A 25,442-nucleotide genomic window follows, 5' to 3' on the forward strand; every position below is an offset into this window, starting at 1 on the left:
AAGAAGAAGAGGTCATCTCAGCCATCAAGGTGCTATGAGGATAATAGTAACCAGTTCTTGGCAGAGTTTTAACAATATTTTCCCTATTAAGTGATTTGGAGAGAAAGCATATAGGAAACTTGTCAGTCTAGTTCAGAAGAAAGACATCTGACTCCAAATAATTGGGAGTATATATTCTGAGGTAGAAAATAGGCAGTTTATGATTGTGAAGAAAGTTAAAGAGATCTATCTCCAGAGTTCCCCAACTGGCAAATATCTGATGTAACACAGTTGAGTTCAGGGACCTCTTGTGAGGTTGTAGGAATCTGCTCAGCTTGTCTCCTAGAAGGTTTTGCTTTCCTGCTAGATAAACTGCTTTTAGGAATATGTTGTGGGGAATTGGCCAGGACCAGATCTATATCACTTCTTGACAAAGGAGGTGGGATCCTGTTCTCTCCCCCCCCCCCCCCCCCCCCCCGATTGTTGACATAGTACATAGCTACTTGATTGTCCAAATAAGTAATACTTGATTGAGAAGGTGATCTTGGAATGTATGAAGTGCACTGCAGATTGCTCGCAACTTGAGGAGATTGAATAAATTTCTCTTGAACACTCCAAGAGCCTTGAGTATGGAGACCAATGAGATGGGCTTCCCATCTGAATATGTCAATATTCTCTGATGAGGTGGAAAAGAAGGCCTCTCAAGAGGTTGGTCGGTTATAACCATCCTTGAAGGCCTTGACAAAGTAAAGAGGTCATTGTAGCTTCTGGAATAATAGCTGTGAGGCTTGAGACCATTGGGTCAATAATTCCCATTGAGGTTCCCTGAGATGTAGACAGGTAAAGGATTTACATCAGGGGTGTCAAAGTCCCTCCTTGAGGGCTGCAATCCAGTCAGGTTTTCAGGATTTCCCAAATGAATATGCATGAGATCTATTAGCATACAATGAAAGCAGTGCATGCAAATAGGTCTCATGCATATTCATTGGGAAAATCCTGAAAACCCGACAGGATTGTGGCCCTCGAGGAGGAAATTTGACATTCCTGATTTATATGAACCATTGATGTCATATAACCCAGAAGACACATCATTTTAACATGCCATGATGTTGTGGAGAGCTGTCACCTTGTGGCAGATTTGAATCAGATTGTTTAGCATCTGTTGTGGTAAGAATGCTTGAGACTGACATGGGGAAGTCACTGCTTGCCCTAAATCAGTAGCATGGAATTTTGCTACTATTTGGGTTTTGCCAGGTACTGGTGACTTGGATTGGCCACTGTGAGGACAGGCTACTGGGCTAGATGGACCATTGGTCTGACCTAGTAAGGCTGTTCTTCTGTTCTTATAAGAACATAAGAACATAAGAAGTTGCCTCCGCTGAGGCAGACCATAGGTCCATCCTGCCCAGCGGTCCGCTCCCGCGGCGGCCCATCAGGCCCATCGCCTGAGTAGTGGTCTATACCTATCTATACCCTTCAATCCCTTTTTCTTCTAGGAATCTATCCAAACTTTCTTTGAAACCATTTAATGTTTTCTTGTCTACAACAGCCTCTGGAAGCACGTTCCATGTATCCACCACCCTCTGAGTGAAAAAGAACTTCCTAGCGTTTGTTCTAAACCTGTCCCCTTTCAATTTCTCCGAGTGCCCCCTTGTACATGTGGTGGTCCTTAATTTGAAAAATCTGTCCCTGTCTACTTTTTCTATGCCCTTCAGGATCTTGAAGGTTTCTATCATGTCTCCTCTAAGTCTCCGCTTTTCCAGTGAGAAAAGTCCCAACCGCTTCAACCTGTCGGTATATGGGAGATTTTCCATTCCCTTTATCAGTTTAGTTGCTCTTCTCTGTACTCCCTCAAGTACTGCCTGAAGGACTCTGATAAACTCCAGAGTTGGTTGGAGATGGAAGTTTTGGTAACTGATTGCAAATCCCAGGAGCTCTAGAAGTTGTATTGATGTTTGGATTGCTAATTAAGCTGCTTGAGGTATCTGGGCCTTAATCAACCAGTCATCCAGAAAAGGGAAAACATGAAAGCCGTAAGAGTGGCGTGTTGCAGCCACTACAACTAAACATTTTATGAACACCCTGGGTCCTGAAGCCAAGCCAAAGGGAAGCACCTTGTATTGGAAGTAGCATGTGCTTATTTGAAAGTGAAGATATTTCCTGTGGGCTGGGCTTCTTTGAGATCTAGAGAATAAAGTCAGTCATTCTTGTCTAACAGTGGCAACAAGGTTCCTAGTGAAATCATTCTGGATTTTTCCTTCACCAAATATTTGTTGAGAGCACAGAGGTCCAGAATTGGCCAGAGGCCTCCAGTCTTTTTCGGTATGAGGAAATACTTGGAGTAGAACCCTCGATCCCTCTCCTGTAGAGGGACTGGTTCTATTGCATTGAGATGGAGAAGGGTTAAGATCTCTTGGTGAAGAAGATTTATCTGTTAGGTCAAAAATAGACTTTCTTGGAGGATGGTTTGGAGGTCTGTTCTATAAGTGAAGGGTATAACCCCCATCTCACAATCTGAAGGACCCAACTGTCTGATGTTATAAGGGTCCAGCGTTCATGGAAGTGAATGAGATGACCCCCCGATGGGAAGTGACTGGGATAAAGGTTGTAATACAATGGCTAAGCTCTCCAGTAGCAAGTCAAAAAGACTGCTGAGTCTTTTGCTGCAGTTGGGTTTGGGACTTTTGAGTTCTTTGTTACCTGGGTCATCTTTGTGCTGGAGGTCTGGACGAGGTAGATGATGGCACATATGTTCTTCAATAGTAATAAGTAGAGCACTTAGAATTGTAAAAGCATTTTGTAGATTGAGTTTTGGAAGATTTTGCCACCTATAATGTGGACATAGATTGCTCTTGTCTGGTGATATTTTGGGTGGCTTCTTCTATTTTCTCCCCAAAAAGCTCATCTCCTAAGCAAGGAATGTTAGCTAACTATTCCTGTACATTGGCATCCAAATCAGACACTCGCAGCCATTTCTTTCTTCTCATAGCAATGGATAATGCAGACGCTCTTGAGGTGATATAAAAAAATGTCAAATAAAGATCTGGCCATGAATTTTCTAGTTTCTAACAGGTCATTTGTGAGATGTTGGAAATTCTGTAGCTGATCATCTGAGAGGTATCATTCAAACTGTACAAGTTGTTGAGTTAAAGACTTCATATAGGAAGTAAAAATTATAACTCCAAACCCTGGATGAATCCCCTTTGCTTGATCATAATAAGTTATGGGATGCTTGGGCCTGAGATTTACAAATGGTATTACCTGAAGACGAGGTCTCAGCGGCTATTAAGCAGTTGAGTGTTTATCGTAAATATATAACTTTTTGGGAGCAACATTATAGATTGGCGTTGCATCTCTATATTTCCCCTAAGAGAGCATACTTGGCTCGTTTTCGTACCTCGGCTCAATGCCCTCGGTGTCATTTCCAGAGGCGCGTTTGGGCCACATGATGTGGTCTTGCCCTTTGGTTATGGCCTTTAGGGACTGCGTCTTCACTTTTGTTGAACATATTTGGAACATAAAGATACGTCGTTCTCCTTTGTTACTATTTGGTGTTCTTCCCAGTTACCATCTCCGACAACAGGGTACTTCTACCTTTCTTAAATGGACTATAGCGATAGCTCTGAAGTGTATTCTTCTGAAGTGGTTGGATGCGGAGGCGCCTGATTTTTCCCTATGGAGGACTCAAGTGATCACTTTCCTGATGTGGGAACGCATAGACATTGTGGAGATTTCCTCCCCTCGGCGGTGCCTATTTCAAAAGGCGTGGGAACCATTTTGGAACACTAAGGCTCCTTTGGCGCAGAATTACCTTTTGAATTCTTGATGTTTCTTGATGCTCGTAGGTGTATTTTGTAACCTACATTGTTGGTTCATTGTTTTGCTGTCTAGAGAATGGCTCTGGGGATGGGTGGGGGGAGGTTTTTCTTTGGTGGGGGCATGGTTGTATTCTATTTTGAAAATTGTAAGAGTTTGTATTACCTTTGTTATCTTGACTTAAAATAAAAATTATTTGAACATAACTCAAAATCCTGCTGGTGAGCATTGAGTTCTGAAAGAGTCTCTGGCCGAACATATTTAAGGTCCTCCCTTCTCTGCCTGGAGAGATGTTAGCGTAAGTTCTAGAGCTGCTAGCTTTTTTTTCAGGGCAGACTCCACCAGAAGTGATTGATCCTGGAGTTGTGGTTTATCAAAATTCAGACATGATTGTACTGTATACAAGGAGTCTATTTTTCTTGAGGCAACGGGGACCAAAAGTGGTGCTTCCCAATTCTTAAGCATGGTCTCTTTCATGAGGTTATGAAAAGGGAGCTTTAGACAGTCTTTTGGTATATGATCATAGTCCAGTGCATTTAAGAGCTCTTCCCTGGGTTCCATCTCAGACTCCATTTTTATGGGGAGGGCATGACCCATCTACCGTATCAACTTAGTGAAAGAAAGGCTTTCAAGTGGTGATGATCTATGAGGTGATGAAGGAGATGGATCTGGAAAGTCTATATGACTCATCGGCAGAGAATTCTGGGCACTCGGATGAAGAATGATGTGATAAATCAGAGTAATACTCCTGGCAGTGATGAACATCAAAATGATCGGTGGGGAGAGCGTCAAGGTTTCCATTGAGATGGAGAAGAGTATTGACTAATGCCGAGGAGAGAGTCAATATGTACTTTGAGATGCTCGATGACATCGATGTGAAGAGGATCTCGAGGAAGAGCTTAGACATCGGGGTGATGTCTCTCTCCTCGACCTCAAATGGCATCGATGATTTGGCTCTCGATATCTGCGTTGATCACTACTTAGGCTGGGCTGGTACTGATGGTATCATTGCAGTTATCTGACCTGCCTGAGACTATACCATGCTAGCCAACTCCCTTGGCACCATCTCCCTGAAGCAAGAGCACTGGTACCGTAGTGGTCATCGGTACAGATGATGTAGGCAGTGCTGGGTGTCTAGGCGTTGGTAACCTCGATGAAGAGACACTGCCAGTAAGTATGCTTAGTGTCTCTATTTTGAATGTGTCAATGGTATGGATGTTTGGGATGACACTGATGTCCTCTTGGAGGGGAAAGCATGTCTATGCTTCTTGGCCTTTTTACTAAAATCACGTGATGGCTGTTGGGTGATGAATCAGATGTCAGTCGAGGCATTGATGTTAGTTCTGGCTTTGATGCCAAAGATGGTGCCTGTGTGTCAACGTTGGACTTGGTAGATATACTTTATGCTCCTATAGTTGTCCTGAATAACTTTTCAAACTGAAGTTGCCTAGCCTTTAATGACCGTTTCTGAAGTTTAGAGCAGTGCAGACAACTGTCAGTAAAGTGGTCAAGACCTAGACAATGAACACACCAAATATGTGCGGCAGTGACTAAAATAGCCTTGTTGCACCGTGTGCACCACTTAAAACCACTAGAAGGGAAAACCGCCTATGCAAGATCGAAGGACTTAATGGTCCAGGAGAGTCGAATGATACTGAAGTAAAAAAATGTTTGATGCCCTCAGCATTGGAGAAGGCCCGAAAAAAACACCCCTTCAAAAAAATTTTTTTGAAAGAAAATAACTAGATATTAAATAAAAAGGGAAACTACGACAAAAAAAGAAAGAAGGAAGGCAGAAAAAAAGTTACTTGGTGCTGTGGAAGATCTCCAAGAAACACAGTCAAAGCCTAGTCCAAATGTTTGCCCCTTTTTTATATTACACGCTAAGCAAGTTGTACGCCTGTTATAGGATACCACTGAGTATGCAGCTAGCACTTAGATGCGTGATTACCCTATTCCCCCCAAATATAGGCCATGGCCTATACATGGGTTTTACAAATCTGTGTATGGGGTGCGGCGGCCTATGTACCGATTTAAAATCATCATCCCCACCCCCGGTACCTTTTTCAATCATCCCCCCTCCCCCCTCTATATCTTTTTTGGAGCCCCCACGGTGGACAGCGTGTGGCTTGCATCTCCAGGGGTGCAAGGCAGTTGCAATCTCTTTGGCATCCGGCCTGCCCCCGCACTTGTTGCTGAGTGGCTGGCGTCAGTTCTCGCGAGTACCGCGAGAGCTGATGTCGGCCATTCAGCGGGCGGTGCAGGGCCAGGTTGGATGCCGAGGAGATTGGAGCTACCATGCACCGCTGGAAACCTGAGCCACGCACCATCCGCCGTCCAGTGAGGGGGCTCCAAAAAAGGTACAGGGAAGGGGGAATGATTGAAAAAGGTAGGTAATGTATCGGAAAATAAGCCATGGCTAATACCATGCGGCTTATCTTCAGGTTTTTAAACATAGGTCTCCCTTTTCTGCGGCCTATACATGGGGGCGGTCCATGCAAAGGGGTGGCCTATATGCGGGGAAATACGATATTGCATCTATGCATATAAGTACAAGTATTTTATAACTTATATGCACAATTGGCACCTAACTTTAGGCAGCCTGTTTAGTAGATGGATGTATATATCAAGTATGAAGTTTGACTGAGGTTAGAAATCCTATAGAATGTAAAGAAAGTCTAAGGGTCAAAATAATCTAGAAACACATGGGTGTTGAATTTGTTGAATTTCATCAAATAAGTAGAAAAATTCATTTTATAAAATTTGTTGAATTTTCCCTGAGAATTTGAGAATTCAAAATGAATTTGAAATCTACTTCTAATTATTTTGCATATCACTAGGTTAATGACCAACTTTAAAATTTAAGAACTTAAAAATATGAAGTACATTATGAAAGTGCAAAATTTAGTATGAATTTTAGATGGATTTTCTTAGCATATATTTAGTTTCTATACACATTAATTATTTTTCAGCTTGCCAAGCCTTCGCCCAATGCTGGATGTAAATTATTTGCCTCTAACAGATATGAGGATAGCACGAACATTTTGCTTTACCAATAAAGGACAAGCATTGTACCTCGCCTCCCCAGCTGAAATACAGCGGATAACTTACAGCCAAGAAATGTGTGACAATCTACAGGTAGGGGTGGCCTTTGTATTAACATCTAGCATGTCTTTGCTTAGGAATCAGTTTTGTATTTATTAGTCCTATATCTATACATTTAAATTAACTTGTCTTCTAACTGGAAATTTGGTTTAATAGTCCAAAAACATGTCATATAAATGAGGAAATGGTCCTAATTTGTAAATATTGTGTGAAAATAAAGTGAGCTTTAAAATAAGGGCATTACTGTTAAAATGGTGATTTGAAAATTCAGTTTTATATACCTTATTAAAACATTAAAGAATAAAAGTCACAATGTCCATTCTGAATATTTTCTACCCTTAGTCCCGGTGACAGGATAATCGTGCGTGAGACACCAGCCTGACGACAATCCAGCGCTGACAATTCAGCGCAAGACAGAAGCGTGCCGCCAGAAACTTATTTTTTAAGAGCTACGACGGGGTGTGGGGGGGAACCTCCCCACTTTAATGACTAGTGTTTGTGCCCCCCTCCAACGGCAGCATGAACACTATGCATTAAAGTGGAGGGTTCCCCCCCACACCCTCCCCCCGTCGGAGCTCTTAAAAAATACGTTTTTCGGCGGCTTTCAGCAGCACGCTTCTGTCTTGTGCTGAATTGTCAGCGCTGGATTGTCGGCGCGCTGGTGTCTTGCGCCACTGACTATGAACCCTTAGTTCCAGATGATCAGAAGTAGTTTTCAGTAAACAACATTCATTATCCCAGGACAAGCAAGCAGCCTGTTCTCACATGTGCATATGGGTGACGTCATCCACAGAGCCCAAATGCGGACAGCGTCGCAAGCAGACTTGCTTGAAGAAACTCAGAAGTTTCGAGTCTGCTACACCACGCATGCGTGAGTGCCTTCCCGCCCAGCACAGGGTACGTCTCCTCAGTTCTCAGTTTTTCGCGGAGCTGAGAAGTCCATGTCTGATGCTCTGCACTGAACTTATTTCTCTTTGTGTCTTCTCTCACAGCAGCTCGTGTTTTATTTCTTTATTACCATGTCGCTGTGCTTCTTTTACTTCGTTTGGCAAAAAAAAGGTTGAATTCTTTGTTGTTTTTTCATTGAGTGACGGCGGGCCTTGCCGCATACCCTCAGCCTGCAGGATTCAACTTTGTGGCGGCTATTTTTCCTTCTAAGTCCCGGCTGGTCACGGGCTTTAAGAAGTGTAGCCAGTGCCAGCGTGCGATCTCTCTCACTGACCCACACCGCTATTGCCTTCAGTGTTTGGGGCCTGACCATTGCCCGGAGTCGTGTGTTCGCTGTGCTACCCTTCAACCTCAAGCCCTTAAACGTCGTCGAGTGCAAGTGGAGAAGATTTTCGGTATGGAAACCCCCACTCCAGCCTCAACCTCTGACTCGGTCAAGCCTGCCACAGGATATCCTTCTGCTTCCACGACCTCGACTCTTATCAGACCTTTCTCGTTTGGAGCGTCCTCAAGTAAATCTGCCAAGTCTTCTCCTGAGCTTCCCTCAGGTCAGATACCTCAGCAGAAACTTCCAGCGGTAGTTTACAACTGCCCAAGAAGCATGCCTCCAGACCGAACCATCCTTCCTCTTCGCCCTTGGAGCCTTTAGCCTCAGCAAGTGGTCCAGTTTCAGACTCGGATCCACAATTGCAGGCTCCCATCCAGACCATTTTGGAAAGGGAGTTTGTTCAGTTACTGACCAAATATACTCTTGCTTCGACCCTGCTTCAGGCAGTCCAGCCTGGGCATTCAGCAGTCTCACATGTGGTCGAGTTCATGCCTGTGCCTCGAGCTGAATCTACACACTCTATGCAAGGAGTTGAGTCTTTGCGAGTGTCTGTTCTGGAATCTTCACACTGCATACAAGGAGCCGAGTCTTTGGGAGTGCTTAGAGAGAAATTGCATTAATTGTTCACTTTTTTGGTGTTTATTGAATACAATTTAAAATTTAAAAACAAAACAAAAAAATCCCACTTTCGAGTTGAGGGAGGTGAAGTAGGACCAGTGATAATATTCATGACCCCAGCAAGACACAGGGTGTGTTCCCACGTTTGGGTGTTTGAGGTCCCCCCTCTCCTTTAAATGACATATATGAACCTAGTTCCGCTAGATATCTCTTTGCACATATTTTGTGATAACCATTGGAGTTGTGTACAAATATATATATAGGGAAAAATGTGACCATGAATAAAGCAAATTGTGACAAACACACAAAATTATCAACTTTGTGTGAGGAGAAAATTGGAAAATTCTAACCTGATTGTTGGAAACAAAAAACTCAAGCAAGTAGCCTAAAGGAAAAATATCCTCAATATTATCTAATCAAATCATAAAAACTTAAAAACGAAAGTGCATACAACACAAGCCTGGAATACTGAATGTGTAAAAGTAATATTAAACTTTCAAAAATGAAAGTTCAGCTGTTTAAATTAATGCGTTCATGATGTTAAAAACTAACAAATACTCAAGAACCCAGCAATAATAAAACAATAATAGAACAGAGTGATAACATTAAGAATAAGACTTTAGTGTAATAATTTAATATAAAAAGGTGAAGCCATTTTTTACATTAGTTGTGTTGGTGTCTGGGACCCTCGCAAACGTAGTAAGTCAATTGAAAACCATGCATTTAAATATGCATTGTGTAGGAGTCTGACACACGGGCCATCATTATATGATTTTGAAAAATGGTACAAGATTACGTATTCAGTATAACAACTTCTTTTGAAAACTAACTTGCCAAAATAATTTAATCGTAATTTAATCCTAAATGCACTGAGTTGCTTTGTTAGCTGCCATTGATCCAATCATTTTATCTGATCATGGTGGGGTGTGGATTGAAATTAAAGTTGTAGATCAAAATATTAATAGACCGATTTGGAGGTTTGATAATACATTGCTTACTGATCCACTATTTTGTGTGAATCTTTTAATAAAAATGAAGGATTATTTTCAATTAAATGATAAAGATGAAATCTCTATGGAAATATTATGGGATGCTTTTAAAGCATCTATGAGAGGACAAATTATTTCTTACTCTGCTTATCTTAAAAAACAGGTTAAACAACAATTTTTGGACAGAGAAAGAAATTAAAATTTTAGAATCAAAATTAATAGAAAAGTGGGAATATTCTATACAGCAGGAATTGTTAAAGGTTAAGGGCAAATATAATGAGATTTCGTCTAAATTGATGAGGAAAGATTTATTTTCTCAGCAAGCGTTGTATTATGGAAACTCAAATAAGGCGAGAAGAATATTGGCAAATTATCTTAAAGCGAAAAAAAGGAAAACAAAATTAATTGCCATTAAGGATGAAAAGGGTGAAACTTTTACGCAAATTGAACCTATTTTAAAACAATTCTTAAAATTTTATAAATCTCTTTATTCTTCTTCTTATTAGATAAAGAAAAAGATGGTTTAGAATTTTTGAAATTGATAGAGGGTCCTAAAATTTCTGAACATATAAAATGAAGTCTGGAAGAGCCAATATCATTAAAAGAATTAGGAACAGCTTTGAAGTCCCTAAGAGTTGGATCCGCTCCAGGTGGAGATGGTTATACGGTAGAGTTTTATAAATCATTTCAAAATTTCCTATTGCCTTATTTATTAAACCCAGTGGCATACCTAGGGGGGGGCGGGGGGGGGCGGGCCGCCCCGGGTACCAGCCCTAAGGGGGTGTTCCCGGCCTTGCCGTTCAGTCCCCCGCCACCCCCGAAGGACCGCTCGCCCCACTGACCTTCCTGCACCATCTGTGAAGCAGCCCGCAGCAGGATCGCGAAGTCAGCGTCAGCATCCCTGCGCTGCTTCCTGCGCCGCGATCCCGCCCCACCCCGAAGGACCGCTCGCCCCCCTGGCCTCCCCGCACCACCTATGAACAGCCGCAGCAGGATTGCGAAGTCAGCGTCAACATCCCTGCGCCGCGATCCCGCCCCTCCTCTGACGTCAGAGGAGGGGCGGGACCGTGGCGCAGGAAGCAGCGCAGGGATCGCTGACGCTGACTTCGCGATCCTGCTGCGGCTGTTCATAGGTGGTGCGGGGAGGCCAGGGGGGCGAGCGGTCCTTCGGGGTGGGTCGGGGCATCAGGCCTTCAGGGTGGGGCGGGCGGGCAGGCAAGCAGGCTTTCAAGGGGGAGGGGGGTGACAGGCAGGCAGGCAGGCCTTCAAGGGGGGACAGGCCTTCGGGGGGGGGTGCAGGCCTTCAAGGGGGGCAGGCAGGCCTTCAGGGGGGTGCAGGCCTTCGGGGGGGGGGGTGTAGGCCTTTGGGGGGGTGCAGACCTTCAAGGGGGTGCAGGCCTTCAAGGGGGGAAAGGCAGGCAGGCCTTCAAGGGGGGGACAGGCCTACAAGGGGGGGACAGGCCTACAAGGGGGGGGACAGGCCTACAAGGGGGGGGGACAGGCCTTCAAGGGGGGGTGCAGGCCTTCAAGGGGGGTGCAGGCCTTCAAGGGGGAGACAGGCCTTCAAGTGGGGGAAAGGCAGGCAGGCCTTCAAGGGGGGGGACAGGCCTACAAGGGGGGGGACAGGCCTACAAGGGGGGGACAGGCCTACAAGGGGAGGGACAGGCCTACAAGGGGGGGGGACAGGCCTTCAAGGGGGGGTGCAGGCCTTCAAGGGGGGTGCAGGCCTTCAAGGGGGAGACAGGCCTTCAAGGGGGGGAAAGGCAGGCAGGCAGGCCTTAAAGGGGGGACAGGCCTACAAGGGGGGGACAGGCCTACAAGGGGGTGGGACAGGCCTTCAAGGGGGGGACAGGCCTTCGGGGGGGTGCAGACCTTCAAGGTGGGACAGGCAGACCTTTAAGGGGGGACAGGCCTTTGGGGGGGGACCATGATTTAGAAGTACACAGAGGGAAGGGGGTGTTCAAAGAGACATGCATATGCCAAACTTTGGGGGGGGAAGAAATAATGGGTCTGAAAATAGAGGAGAGGGAGAGAGATGATGGACCATGGGATTTAGGGAGGGAAGGAACAGAAAGGGAGAGAAATTGGACACAAGGGATGGTGTGGAGGAGGGATAGAGATACTGGATAGGAGGGTAATTAGGAAAAGAAACGGAGAGATGGTGGACTCTGGGATGGTGGGGAAGGAGGGAGAGATGCCGGATGAAAGGGTATTTAAGAAAAGGTGGATCTGTGGAGGGAGATGAAAAAAAGGAAAGATACCAGACTTCCTGGGAAGGGAAGGGAAATGGAAAGGGAGGACAGAGTTGGCAGATGGATGGTTAGCATGCAGAAAGAAGGAGACCCTGGCAAGCAAGTTATCAGAAGAAAACCAGAGCCTTGGACCAACAAAATTTGAAATATAACCAGACAACAAAAGGTAGAAAAATTAATTTTATTTTCTGTTTTGTGATTATAACATGTCAGATTTGAAATGTGTATCCTGCCAGAGCTGGTGTTGGACTGCAAACGTGAGCTAGGATTTAACAGAAAGAGGAAAAGTCCTTTTTGTTTCTTTATTTTATTTACACCACAGCGCCAGTGTGGTTAGGAGAAGCCAAAGGGGGTGAAAAAGCTATAAAACCCACCAGGAGTTTTGAAAAAAATCACCCAACTGGGCAGGAAAATCGAATTGAAAAACCAATTCAATAGGGCTGAATCGAATCAAAATTTTTTTTTCCTGTATCTGGCAGCATTAGTTTGCGCTACTGTCTTAGACTTTAGGACCTGGGATTGGGGAGAGATGGCATCCTCAGTACTTTATAATGCAAGTGAAACGAGGATTTGGTCAGACTTTTGAAGGGTCTGCAGAAAAAAAATATTGTATAGGCCGGGGACATGAGACAGCAGGAAATGGGAACTTTTCTTCCTTCTATTTTTGTGAATGGAAAGGCTGAGGATGTCAGAGAGGTCAGTTAAAATATGTGCTTTATAAGAAAATATAATAATGTGTTTTATAAAGTTTATAGCATAGCTGGCCTACCCAGTGAGGTGTTCCTAGTGGTGATGGTGGCAGCGTGTCAATGTGTTGAGAGGAAGAGGTGGTCTGGGAAATTCTGCTGAGCAAACTACGGGCCCATTTCCACCCCCCAGTTAGTCCACTCCACTCAACTGATTCACACACTGAGTGGGTCTTTGGGTGTTGTTTTGGGATCTCTTCCAGTGGTTTATCTCCTTCTGGTCCAAGGAAGGAAACTTTGTTATCATTAGCATTGACCTACAGAATATGTTTGTAACAGCGCTGCTTGTGTGGCATTAGGCTATGTAGTGATCGAAAGAAAAAAACAGACCTTTGCACATTTTTGCACTATATGGTGGGTGTATGAGGAGATTCACATTTCCTGCACAGCTAAGTCCATGTGAAGTTACCTTGTGCTGTATTTGACATCTAGCAAGGTCTCTGTTTGAAAGGAAAGATCTAAACTTAAAAATGAAGTGGCCAGAAGTTATGGTAAAAGCAGATAGTGTAGCTGGTTTTAAGAAAGATTTGGACAAATTCCTGGAGGAAAAGTCCATAATCTGTTATTAAGACATGGGGGAAGTGTCTGCTTGCCCTGGATCGGTAGCATGGAATGTTGCTACTCTTTGGGTTTTGACCAGGTATTAGTGTCCTGGATTGGCTACCATGAGAATGGGCTACTGGGCATGATGGACCATTGGTCTGACCCAGTTAGGCTATTCTTATGTTATGTTCTCATCTGTAGGGGCCTTTGTTTTCACTTCTTATTTTAATGTATTTTTTTTCTGGGAACTTATCAGTGTTTTTTATAATGGGAACAAAAATGGAAGAGAATTAATGTGTGTGGAATGGGGGGTAACTAATTTCTTCAGCTAAATAATTCAATCCACTTCAAACAGACATAGGAGAACTTGTGCACCATTCACACACCCTCCAACCAAAAACGTCAAAAGAAAAAAACTGTTCGACAACCTCCTAGCCATTCGAGCTGCAACACTTGACCCCCAACTCTACAACCAATTGATATCAACCACAGACTGCAAAACCTTCAAAAAGAAATAAAAACCCTTCTATTCAAAAAACACATAAAACCGAACTAACACAATCAGAACTGTCCCAAGCATCACCTGCAACTACTCCATATGTACTTCTAATGTCATGACAATTTAGACATAATTTATGTTATGTTATGTTTGGAATAATGGTTACATATATGAGGTTCAATAAAAGAAAATTTTCACTGCCTGTTTCTATTCTGACCATTTATTCCATTTCATGGTTATTGCAAAAAAAAAAAAAAAAATTTTTTTTACATGGGGGGGGGGGGTGTCAAAAAATGATGGGCCCCGGGCGCCACATACCCTAGGTACGCCACTGATTAAACCTTTATCAGTTTCAACTTATTAAAGGTTCTATTACAGGCACTATGGCAGAATCTTTACATTTATTAAAGAAATAGGCCTATAATTTGAAACCAGAGTGGGATCTTTATTTGGCTTCAGCAAAACTATAGTTAGATGGTAAGCTCTTAGCTAAGATATTAGCACTAAGATTGGCTAAAGCTCTCCCTTACATTATAGGTATGCATCAAACAGGATTCGTTAGATAGATTGTGAGCCCACCGGGACAGATAGGGAAAATTCTTGAGTACCTGATTGTAAAAAAAAAAAAAACCGCTTAGATAACCTTGATAAGCGGTATATCAAATCCTAATAAACTTGAAACTTGAAACTTGATTCGTTGCTCAAAGACATTCATCTCACAATACTAGACTGGCATTTCATATGTTATATTTGACAAAAGCCATGAAGGATCCGACTTTTTCTGTTTCCTTGGATGCAGAGAAGGCCTTTGATCGAGTGGAATGGACCTTTATGTATCAGGCAATGGAATGGTTTGGTATAGGTTCAGGATTTATACAAATATTGCAAACGTTGTACAGCTCCCCTGCTGCTAGACTATATATTAATAATACGTTTTCAGAACGTTTTAAGTTGCAGAGGGGGGTTAGACAAGGTTGTCCCTTGTCTCCTTTGCTGTTTGATATTGTTTTGGAACCCTTATTATTAGCTATTCAACAGGTGAAGGAGATACAGGGTATTCCATATTCAGATAGAGAATATAAAGTATCGGCATATGCAGATGACATCTTGCTTTATTTGAGGAATCCAGAATCTACCATTCTATGTTTGCTTGAGTTGATTGAGAAATTTGGAAAATTTTCAGGATATAAGATAAATTGGAATAAATCAAAAGTTCTTCCACTAAATATACATTGTACAAAATGTTTATTTGACGTATTTTCTTTCGTTTGGAAGGAAGATGGTTTAAAATACTTAGGAATTTGGATTACAAAAACAGTGGATGATACTATGAAGATTAATGAAAAATGTTTATTACAGAAGGTAACAGAAATGTGTGAGCAATGGAATCCTCTACATTTATCTTGGTGGGGGAGAGTACAAACTGTTAAAATGATGATCTTACCTGTAGTTTGTTACCAAATGGGGATGTTACCAGTTTTCTTTCAGGGATCTTTTTATAAAAAATTAAATAGGGTTTTAACAAAATTTATTTGGCTGGGTAAAATTCCCAGAATTGCTTTAGTGTCGTTGCAAAGGCCAATTGTGGAGGGTGGGGTAAATTTTCCTAACTTTTATAGGTATCATCAAGCCTATATTTTGCGTCAAGGTATGTATTGGATCCTCCCAGAGCCCATTGAAAATATACCAGATTGTTTCTGGCTAGAATGGAGACTTATGTTTCCATTGCGTCTTGGTCATGTAGTTAGTATCAAAATGCCAAGGTTATATAAAGATACAAAAAAGAAGGCAAAAAATGTCAGTAAGGACTGTATGAGTGTGTCTATCAGCTAATCACTGCTAACAAACCATACCACACAAATACCAAATGTCAATTAAGGAGTAGGGACGCTCTCAGTGTGAGGTTATTAGCGACGGGAGAACAAACTCCAGCGCTTCCACTTACAAAGACGGAGGTGAATCACCCCGCCTGCACACCATCATCGGGCGTCCCTAGTGTGCAAAATCAACTGTGCAGAATTAATAACAATAAATGAATCACAAACAGTGAACTAGTGAGAGAGTGAATCAAACTGAAAACCCACTCATAGAGTCCTCCCCAGCCTAATCCCCAAGATGCAAAATGAAACCACAGCCAACTTAGCTTTTAAAGCGAGCCAAATAAAGTCATTGAGAATTGCAGGAGACCAGAATAGTCATTGGATCAACCGGTTTCGGGTGAAACCCTTCATCAGGATCTTAAGGCTGGAGCAGAACCGGCTGGGAGGGAAGCAGGAGAGCCCGCAGAGGCAACTGACCGGGCTTAAAAGCAGATCCAAAATGACGTCAGACACTTTCAACCAATCAAAAACAAAAAAGAAAAAACAAGGAGGAGTCACCAAAAGATCAAACAATGGTATTCCACTCCACACATTCATTGAGACCCCCCGGAATGACCGTGCCAAGCTTGAAAATCCAATGTTGTTCTCTCAATTGGAGTTGTGTCATTCTGTCTCCTCTGTAGGTATCAGGAATTTGTTCCAGCACCATCCATGTTAAGTGTTGGAACTCATGGCCCAATTGTAAACAATGAGAAACCATAGGAGCCGACATGCTAATCCTGAACTATTGCTCCATCATGTTCAGCGTTCTGATCCAGAACGTCAAGTATATGTGGTCACATATTCCCCTCGGGCTCAACAAATGGCTGCCTTCATCAGACAACATTGGCAGGTTTTGAGTTACCACTCTATCTTTCAGGAACCCCCCCTCATTGCATTTTCGCGCCCCAGGAATCTAAAAAATTTGTTGTCTACTCGTGTCACCAAGAGCAGTCCTGGCTCTCATCTACCTTGTGGACGTTGTTCCATGTGTGCAAATACTATCACTGCGTCTTGCTGGCATGATCCTCACACCCACAGGGAATTTCAGTTAAGGAGTCACACCACTTGTGAATCACGGTGGGTTGTGTATGTCATCAACTGCCCCTGTGGGTTATCCTATGTAGGTCGCACATGCAGAATGATCAAAACCAAGTTGACGGAACACAAGAGTAGACTTCACCAGGCTGTCGAGTCGGCTTCTATGGTTTCCCATTGTTTACAATTGGGCCATGAGTTCCAACACTTAACATGGATGGTGCTGGAACAAATTCCTGATACCTACAGAGGAGACAGAATGATACAACTCCAATTGAGAGAACAACATTGGATTTTCAAGCTTGGCACGGTCATTCCGGGGGGTCTCAATAAATGTGTGGAGTGGAATACCATTGTTTGATCTTTTGGTGACTCCTCCTTGTTTTTTCTTTTTTGTTTTTGATTGGTTGAAAGTGTCTGACGTCATTTTGGATCTGCTTTTAAGCCCGGTCAGTTGCCTCTGCGGGCTCTCCTGCTTCCCTCCCAGCCGATTCTGCTCCAGCCTTAAGATCCTGATGAAAGGTTTCACCCGAAACCGGTTGATCCAATGACTATTCTGGTCTCCTGCAATTCTCATTGACTTCATTTGGCTCGCTTTAAAAGCTAAGTTGGCTGTGGTTTCATTTTGCATCTTGGGGATTAGGCTGGGGAGGACTCTATGAGTGGGTTTTCAGTTTGATTCACTCTCTCACTAGTTCACTGTTTGTGATTCATTTATTGTTATTAATTCTGCACAGTTGATTTTGCACACTAGGGACGCCCGATGATGGTGTGCAGGCGGGGTGATTCACCTCCGTCTTTGTAAGTGGAAGCGCTGGAGTTTGTTCTCCCGTCGCTAATAACCTCACACTGAGAGCGTCCCTACTCCTTAATTGACATTTGGTATTGTGTGGTATGGTTTGTTAGCAGTGATTAGCTGATAGACACACTCATACACTTACTGACATTTTTTGCCTTCTTTTTTGTATCTTTTTAAGCATCTTTTGGCAAACGTAGAGGAGTTTATAGTATTAAGGTTATATAAAGAGCATAAAATATTTGTTGATACCTGGAAAACTTTAAGGTAGATAAGTAATCTAACTCCTATTCCAATAAATAAATCAACAACTCAAACGATTTGGCTAAACCCCAAGATCAAAATTGGCGGTTTTAAAATCATCTGGAAGCATTGGATGTTGGCAGGAATTCGTACTTTGGAGGATGTAATAAATAATAGTAAGCTGCTGGAGTTTTCACAATTGCAACATAAGTTTAGTCTTAATAAATCGCAATATTTTAGATGGTGCAATTGAAGCAGGCCATTCAGGTTGGGTTCCCTGAATGGAAAAATCTTATTAAGTATCATAGTCTGGAATTCTTATGCTTTCAGATGGATTCTATGGTTCATAGGGCCGCACAGTGGTATAAATTAATATCTGGATTTGTAAATAAAAAACCAAAAAATGGTCTTAGAGACATTTGGAGCATTGAGATTAAGCATCAAATTAATGCATTTCAATGGCCACGACTTTGGTCTTGGAGGTTAAGTTGTACAGTGTCAGCATCTATGAGACAAACATGGTTTTTTCTTTTGCATAGAGCTTTTTGGAACCCTGTTCGTTTACAAAAAATAGATAGCTCTAAGTCTAATAGATGTTGGCATTGTCATCTTGAAGCTGGGACATTAGATCATCTTTTATTCTATTGTCCATTCGTTTTATCATTTTGGAAATCAATTTGGCCTCAAATTAATAGGATGTTGGAAAATCCGGTAGCCTTGACATATGATACTATGTTATTTGGAACAACAATGAGAGCAAGGAGTCAAATCTCGTCAAATAACAACAAACTTTTATTTATTTTGACTGGAGTAGCAGTACAGCAAATAACATACAATTGGAAAAAGTATGACAGGTTAAATTACAACTTATGGTGGAATTCTGTATGTCATATATACAAAATGGAACGTACAATAGCAACGCAAAAAGGATATTTTGGTAAATTTCAGAAGATCTGGGGACCATTAACAGATTTTTGTAATGAATGATTAACTTTTCCCAAGATAAGATATTTGATTAGAAGGGAAATGGGTGGGTTTTATTTTTGTTATTTCATAATATATGATTATATCAATAGTTTCAATGTAATGGTACTTGTATGTAATATTGGGATGGGAGGGGAGGATTTTCTATTTAATAAGAATAATTTAAATATTAGGTTTATTACATAATATTTAAAATATTATAGAATATTAATTTGTAATGAATTGTTATACTTAATGTATTATATGAGAGTTAATCAAGTGTGTATTTTTAAGTTCATATGAGTTTATCTGCTACACTTGTTGTAACATGCAAAAATGAATAAAGAATTTAAAACAATAAACTATTCCTGTTTCATCCAGAAATGTATGTTCCATCTTTGTGGTTTTTTCTATTGGTTAGAGCTACAGCCTCAGTACCCTGAGGTTGTGGGTTCAAGCCCAGTGCTGCTCCATATGACCCTGAGTGAGTCACTTAATCCTCCATTGCCCCAGGTACGCTAGGTAGATTGTGAGTCCACCAGGTAGATTGTGAGTCCACCAGGATAGATAGGGGAAAATACTTGGGTACCTGAATGCAAACCTCTAGACCAGATCACAGTAAGGGTTTGGTAGGGCGGGCGATGCCAGTTGTCGGGGAGATGGGAGCTCGGGGGTGGGGTGGAAGTGCGCCAGTGGCCTCGGGGGTGGGGGGTTCTTTTTGGGATGTGATGTGGTGGGTGGAAGCGAGCAGTGCCGGTGGCCTCGTGGGGTACTGTGGGGGGAGAGGGTCTATGGAACGAAGCGAGTTTCCCTTACTTTCTATGGGGAAACTCGCTTTGATATACGAGCACTTTGGTTTACAAGCATGCTTCTGGAAAGAATTATGCTCGCAAACCAAGGTTCCACTGTATAACAGATACGAGGTTCATGGATGGCATTCTTCTTGACATTTAAACAGATCAGGTAAAGCAAAGAACTAAGGGGCCCTTTTACTAAAGCTTAGTGCACTAACAGAATTAAGGCTAGATGCACAAAATGTTCTTATTGTATATTGATGGTCGCTAAACCAGTTTGACTGGTTTAGTGACTGATGGAATTTGCCAACCCGACATTGAAAACAGCTCACCGTGTGGTTTTCCATGTGGTCATATAGTCTCCGATTTTGGCATGCAAACAACTTCCCACAAGGCTCCCCCCTATCCCCCTCCCTATTCAATATTTACTTGGCCCCTCTGGCACGGACTCTAGCAGACTCAAACCTAAAATCATTCATATATGCTGACGACATCATCATCATTATTCCCATTACTTCATTAACACAAGAAACGGAACAACTCACCTCTTCTATCCTCACCAAATTAGAACTCTGGACCTCACAATTCAAATTAAAATTGAATACTGACAAAACCAAAATTTTCCTGGCAAGTCCCAACCATAAATTAACAAACACTTCCCTGAAATTGAATGGCCTAGATCAGGGCTGCCCAAGTCCAGTCCTCGAGATCTACTGGCAGGCCAGGTTTTCAGGATATCCACATTGAATATGCATGAGAGAGAGATTTGCATACCAAGAAGGCAGTGCAGGCAAATCTCTCTCATGCATATTCATTGTGGATACCCTGAAAACCTGGCCTGCCAGTAGATCTCGAGGACCGGACTTGGGCAGCCCTGGCCTAGATTACTCTATCCACCCCACCATAAAAATCCTCGGAGTCATCCTGGACTCATACGAAGAGAGGCTGAACAAGCTGCGGCTCTACTCTCTCGAGGAACGTAGGGAGAGGGGAGACATGATTGAGACATTTAAATACATCTCCGGACGTATCGAGGTGGAAGAAGATATTTTCCTTCTCCAGGGACCCTCAGCCACAAGAGGGCATCCGCTTAAACTCAGGGGCGGGAAATTTCATGGGGACACCAGAAAGTATTTCTTCACCGAAAGAGTGGTTGATCATTGGAACAAGCTTCCAATACAGGTAATCGAGGCCAACAGCGTGCCAGATTTTAAGGGTAAATGGGATGCCCATGTGGGATCCTTAAGAGGGTGGAGTTAAGGATGGGTCATTAGGAGAGGGATCTCCAGGAGAGCAGACTCAGGGGGGTGGGTCTGTGAAGTGGGCAGACTTGATGGACTATGGCCCTTATCTGCCGTCATGTTTCTATGTTTCTATGCACCCTGACCTTCGATGACCATACCAGCACCCAGGTGAAAAAATGTTTCTGCACCCTATGGAAACTTCGCACCATCAAACCTTATTTGGACCACCTTTCCTTCCGTCTACTTGTCCAATCTCTGATATTAAGCATTCTAGACTACTGCAACATCATTTACCTGGGATCCTATAAAAACACCATCAAACGCTTAAGAATAGTCCAAAATGTGGCCGTTCGCCTCATTTACGATCTCAAAAAATACGACCATGTAAGCCTCTATTACACCAAACTCCACTGGCTTCCAGTAGAGGCAAGAATCATCTTTAAGTTCGCCTGCCTCTGCTTCAAAACTCTAACCGGCTCTTCTCCAATCTACCTGTCTGAGCACCTTGAAATAGAAGGCCCCTCTCGCACACGAAACGCCTACCTGTTCACCTTTCCCTCCCTAAAAGGCTGCCTCTACAAGAGATTCCTCGATAGATCCCTAGCATTCCAAGCGGGCAAATGGAACAATTTCCTAACCGCCCTCATTTTCAATTCTCCGCCCTACCAATTGTTCAGGAAGTCATTAAAAACCTATCTCTTTGACAAATTCCTCTAACTCCCCTTCCCCTCTCTCGATATGCCTCCAAACTCTGAACCCTCCTACCTTGCCAAGCCACTATATGGCCTTTCATAATCGATTCTGTTTATCTAAATGGCCTGTCCTTGTTACGCCTATATATTATATGCCTTATCATTGCCATGTATGTAACTTCGCTGTAAATGTACAGTCTCTTCTTCTGTTAACCGCATTGAACTTCCATGGTATTGTGGTATACAAGAATAAAGTTATTATTATTATTACCCCTGCCACTCAGCTATTCGGGCTTCCCCAAACCGGCTCTGCACATGTGTGAGAGCCAGTTTCTAAGCAAGTGATCGGATGAGATTACAACTGCCCTCCGCAAAACTCATTTGCATGGGCAGTCATTTGAACATCGATCGCTGTTTAGAAATCGGCCAAAATATTGGCCCACAGCTACCCGCACGACCGTTTTTAGTGTATCCAGTCCCTTGTTCTTAAAGCTAAATTTGATGCTAATAAGATTTTAAAACTGATTTTCTGAAAACCTACAATATATATTAATTAAAGTAGGGGAATGTTAATATAACTGTTAGAATTTAACATTTTATTATATTTGGTACCTCTGGAAATCTACTGCATATACTCGAATATAAGTTGAGATCCCTTTTTCCCCCCCAAAAATGGTTGACTTGAATATTTTTTTTTTCCTTCTTTATTCATTTTCAAATTTGACAATAAGTGCACAAAATAATATATTTCAACAAGTTATTACACAATAGCACTTTGATATCTACTACATAAAAATCTAGTGATACGTTTACCCCCCCTACCTCCCAACCTTCATCATATTTTCAATCAGAATATACACATATTATAGAATATATTATAACATATTATGTAAAATTGTACCCAACACCCTCCCCCCTTTGGTGTGCCAAAAGAAGAAAAAGAAGAGAAGAAGTGATGACTATTCACTACAATATTTTGTCAATGGCCCCCATATTTTTATAAATTTAGTATATGTCCCTCTTTGTATTACTATTGCTCGTTCCATTTTAAATATATGACATAATGTATTCCACCAAAATATATAACTAAGGTTACTGTGATTCTTCCAATTATTGGTTATGTGTTGGATGGCAACCCCTGTCATAACTAATAAAAGCTTGTTGTTTTCTGATGATATAATATAAGATCTCGGCATATGCAGATGATATTCTGCTTTATTTGAGAAATCCAGAATCTACCTCACCTTGTTTGTTGGAATTAATTGAAGCATTTGGTAAATTTTCGGGTTATAAAATCAATTGGAGTAAATCAGAAATTTTACCTTTAAATGTTTATTGTCTAAAAGGTTTATTCGATTCTTTTCCATTCATATGGAAAGAGGATGGATTTAAATATCTTGGTATTCAAATTAAAAGTACAATTGATGATACAGTAAAGGAGAATGAAAAATTTGTTTTAAAAAAAGTTACAGAGTTATGTGAGCAATGGAACCCTTTACATCTTTCTTGGTGGGGGAGAGTTCAAACTATTAAAATGATGATTTTGCCTGTGGTTTGTTACCAAATGAGTATGATACCGATTTATTTTCAGGGGTCCTTTTATAAAAAGCTTAATGGTATTCTTACCGAAATTTCTTTGGCTTGGTAAAATGCCTAGAATTGCCTTAGTATCCTTGCAAAAATCAATTGAGGAGGGAGGGGTAAATTTTCCAAATTTTTATAGGTACCATCAAGCCTATATTTTACGTCAGGGTATGTATTGGATCCTCCCAGAACTCATAGATAATGCACCAGATTGGTTATATTTGGAATGGTGCCTTTTGTTTCCCTTGAACTTAGTTCATGTTCCAAGCATTAACATGCCTAGGAGATATAGAGAAAATAAAATCTTAATGGATATTTGGAAAACCTTGAGATATATCAGCAAATTAACACCTATCCCAATTAATAAGTCAACTAATCAATCTTTATGGATAAACTCCAAGATTAAAATAGGCGGAGCCCAAGTCCTTTGGAAGAACTGGATTATTGCAGGTATTAGAACTCTAAATGATGTTATTTCAGATGGTAAACTGCTTGAATTTTCACAACTGCAACATAGATTTAGTCTTAGTAAAACATAAAGCTTTAAATGGTTGCAGTTGAAGCAGGCCATTCAGGTAGGGTTCCCTGAATGGAAGACTTTGAATAGTCAGTATAGTATGGAGTTCTTATGCTTTCAAGCAGACTTCCTAGGACATCAAGCCGCACTGTGGTATAAATTAATATCTGGATACTTGAATAAAAAATCAAAGAATGGTCTGAGAGACATTTGGAGCATTGAGATCAAGCACCAAATTTCTGCATCTCAATGGCCACGAATTTGGTCTTGGAGAATGAGATGTACAGTGTCAGCATCTATGAGACAAACTTGGTTATTTTTATTACATAGAGTGTTTTGGACCCCTGTTCGTTTACAAAAATTAAACAGTTCTAAGTCCAATAGATGCTGGCACTGTAATCTGGAACCTGGGACACTTGATCATCTACTTTATTATTGTCCCTATATTAAGAAATTTTGGAATTCAATTTGGTCTCAAGTAAATGCATTAATGGAAAATCATGTGGCACTCTTTTACGATACAGAGTTATTTGGCATGATGATGTGGTTGACTTGAATATAAGTCAGGCGGCTTAATATTCAAATGTCATGCCCTGTCAAGCTCTGCACCCAGCACCCTCTCTGGCAAGCTCTGCACCCAGCCTCCATCCCTCCCCTGTTAGGCACTGCACCTAGCACCCTTCCTTCCTCTCCTCCCCTGTCAATCTCTGCACCCAGAACCCTTCCCTCCATCCCTCCCCTGTCAGGCTCTACCCAGCACCCTTCCTTCCTTCCTTTCCCTGTCAGACTCTGCATTCTTCCTCCCAGGCTCTGCCATCTGCCCCCACCCCCGCCCTATCTGCATACCTCTGCCGATCTTTGGTGGAGGTACAGCGGGTAGGAGCAAGCTTTCTGAACTTCTTCCCCGCTGCTAACCGGCTGCACGGATCCACTTTGTTCATCTCAGTGGCACGAACATCAACGCAATTTGGCACTGCTTCTCGGCGTTGAGGGGTTTCCTTACTGGCTCCCGCCAAATTTTATTTAAGTCTGCAAAGGGGAGGGTCCTGGGGGGGGGGGTTTAGCTTGGCGGGGGTGGGGGTAGTTTACATCCGTGCTGCTTCTACTTTTCTTCTAGGGGTTATATCTCTAACTTAATAGGCTTTTCTCATCCAGACATCTATGTGTCAAGTTAGAGAAATAATTTCTTGGCACTATTAAGATCAAGTTTATATACTATAAATTCATGCTTTGTTTCAATTGAGCTCTATCACTATCATTACCTGTCTTGTGCCACCATCTCTCCAACCTATGGCACTCTTGTTTTCTTGCATGTAACTAGGAATGTCAAGGGAAAGATTTAGCCTTACATGACTTTCCAGTGACAAGATGCGCTAAGATGTTCAAAGTATTTGAAACCACCAAGTTCCAGCCATTCACTAAGCCAGTGTCTCTCAAACTTTCTCGAGCCGGGGAACACTAAAGGTAGTGGCCATGACTTGAGGCACCCAGAAGTGCGCGGACGTTGCTGTGATGACATCACGCATATGTGTAACATTATCATGTCTACTTCTGCGCATGTGCAGAGGCCCTCCAAATAGGCCCTGAGATTCTAGTAGGGGGTGCCAGCAGGGAAGAGGACCGGAGAGAAGGAGAGGCACTGGCACCAGCTGATTGCCTACAGCGGTGTTTCTCAACTACTTCAAGCTAAGTACCCCCTAAGTCTAACAAATATCAACTGAGTACCCCAACCACAGACCTCCCTAGGCCCACCCAAGCTCTGCCCCAGATCCCATCCTCTTTACTAATTGTAATGCAAGTTTTTCCATTCATTTTTCATATACACACAGTGTACATAGCAGATATAAATGCTCAAAACTGACACATTTCAATCACTATATTGAAAATAA

The 25,442-nt window shown here is 42.2% G+C and overlaps 1 protein-coding gene across 6 annotated transcripts in view; it reads left to right on the forward strand.

Annotated features, from left to right (window-relative positions):
- STXBP5L (syntaxin binding protein 5 like) overlaps positions 1–25,442 on the forward strand; it is an 815,959-nt gene that overhangs the window by 736,655 nt on the left and 53,862 nt on the right. For all 6 annotated transcript variants that reach the window (XR_004539193.1, XM_033941651.1, XM_033941652.1 and 3 more), the window contains one exon: positions 6,768–6,933. Coding sequence is in view for 5 of the 6 variants with exons in the window: in XM_033941651.1 (XP_033797542.1) it covers positions 6,768–6,933 (166 nt within the window). In the remaining variant the exon portion in view is untranslated. The remainder of the gene's footprint in view (positions 1–6,767; positions 6,934–25,442) is intronic.

Source organism: Geotrypetes seraphini, chromosome 4 (assembly GCF_902459505.1).
Source record: "Geotrypetes seraphini chromosome 4, aGeoSer1.1, whole genome shotgun sequence".
Classification (NCBI taxonomy): Eukaryota; Metazoa; Chordata; class Amphibia; order Gymnophiona; family Dermophiidae; genus Geotrypetes; species Geotrypetes seraphini.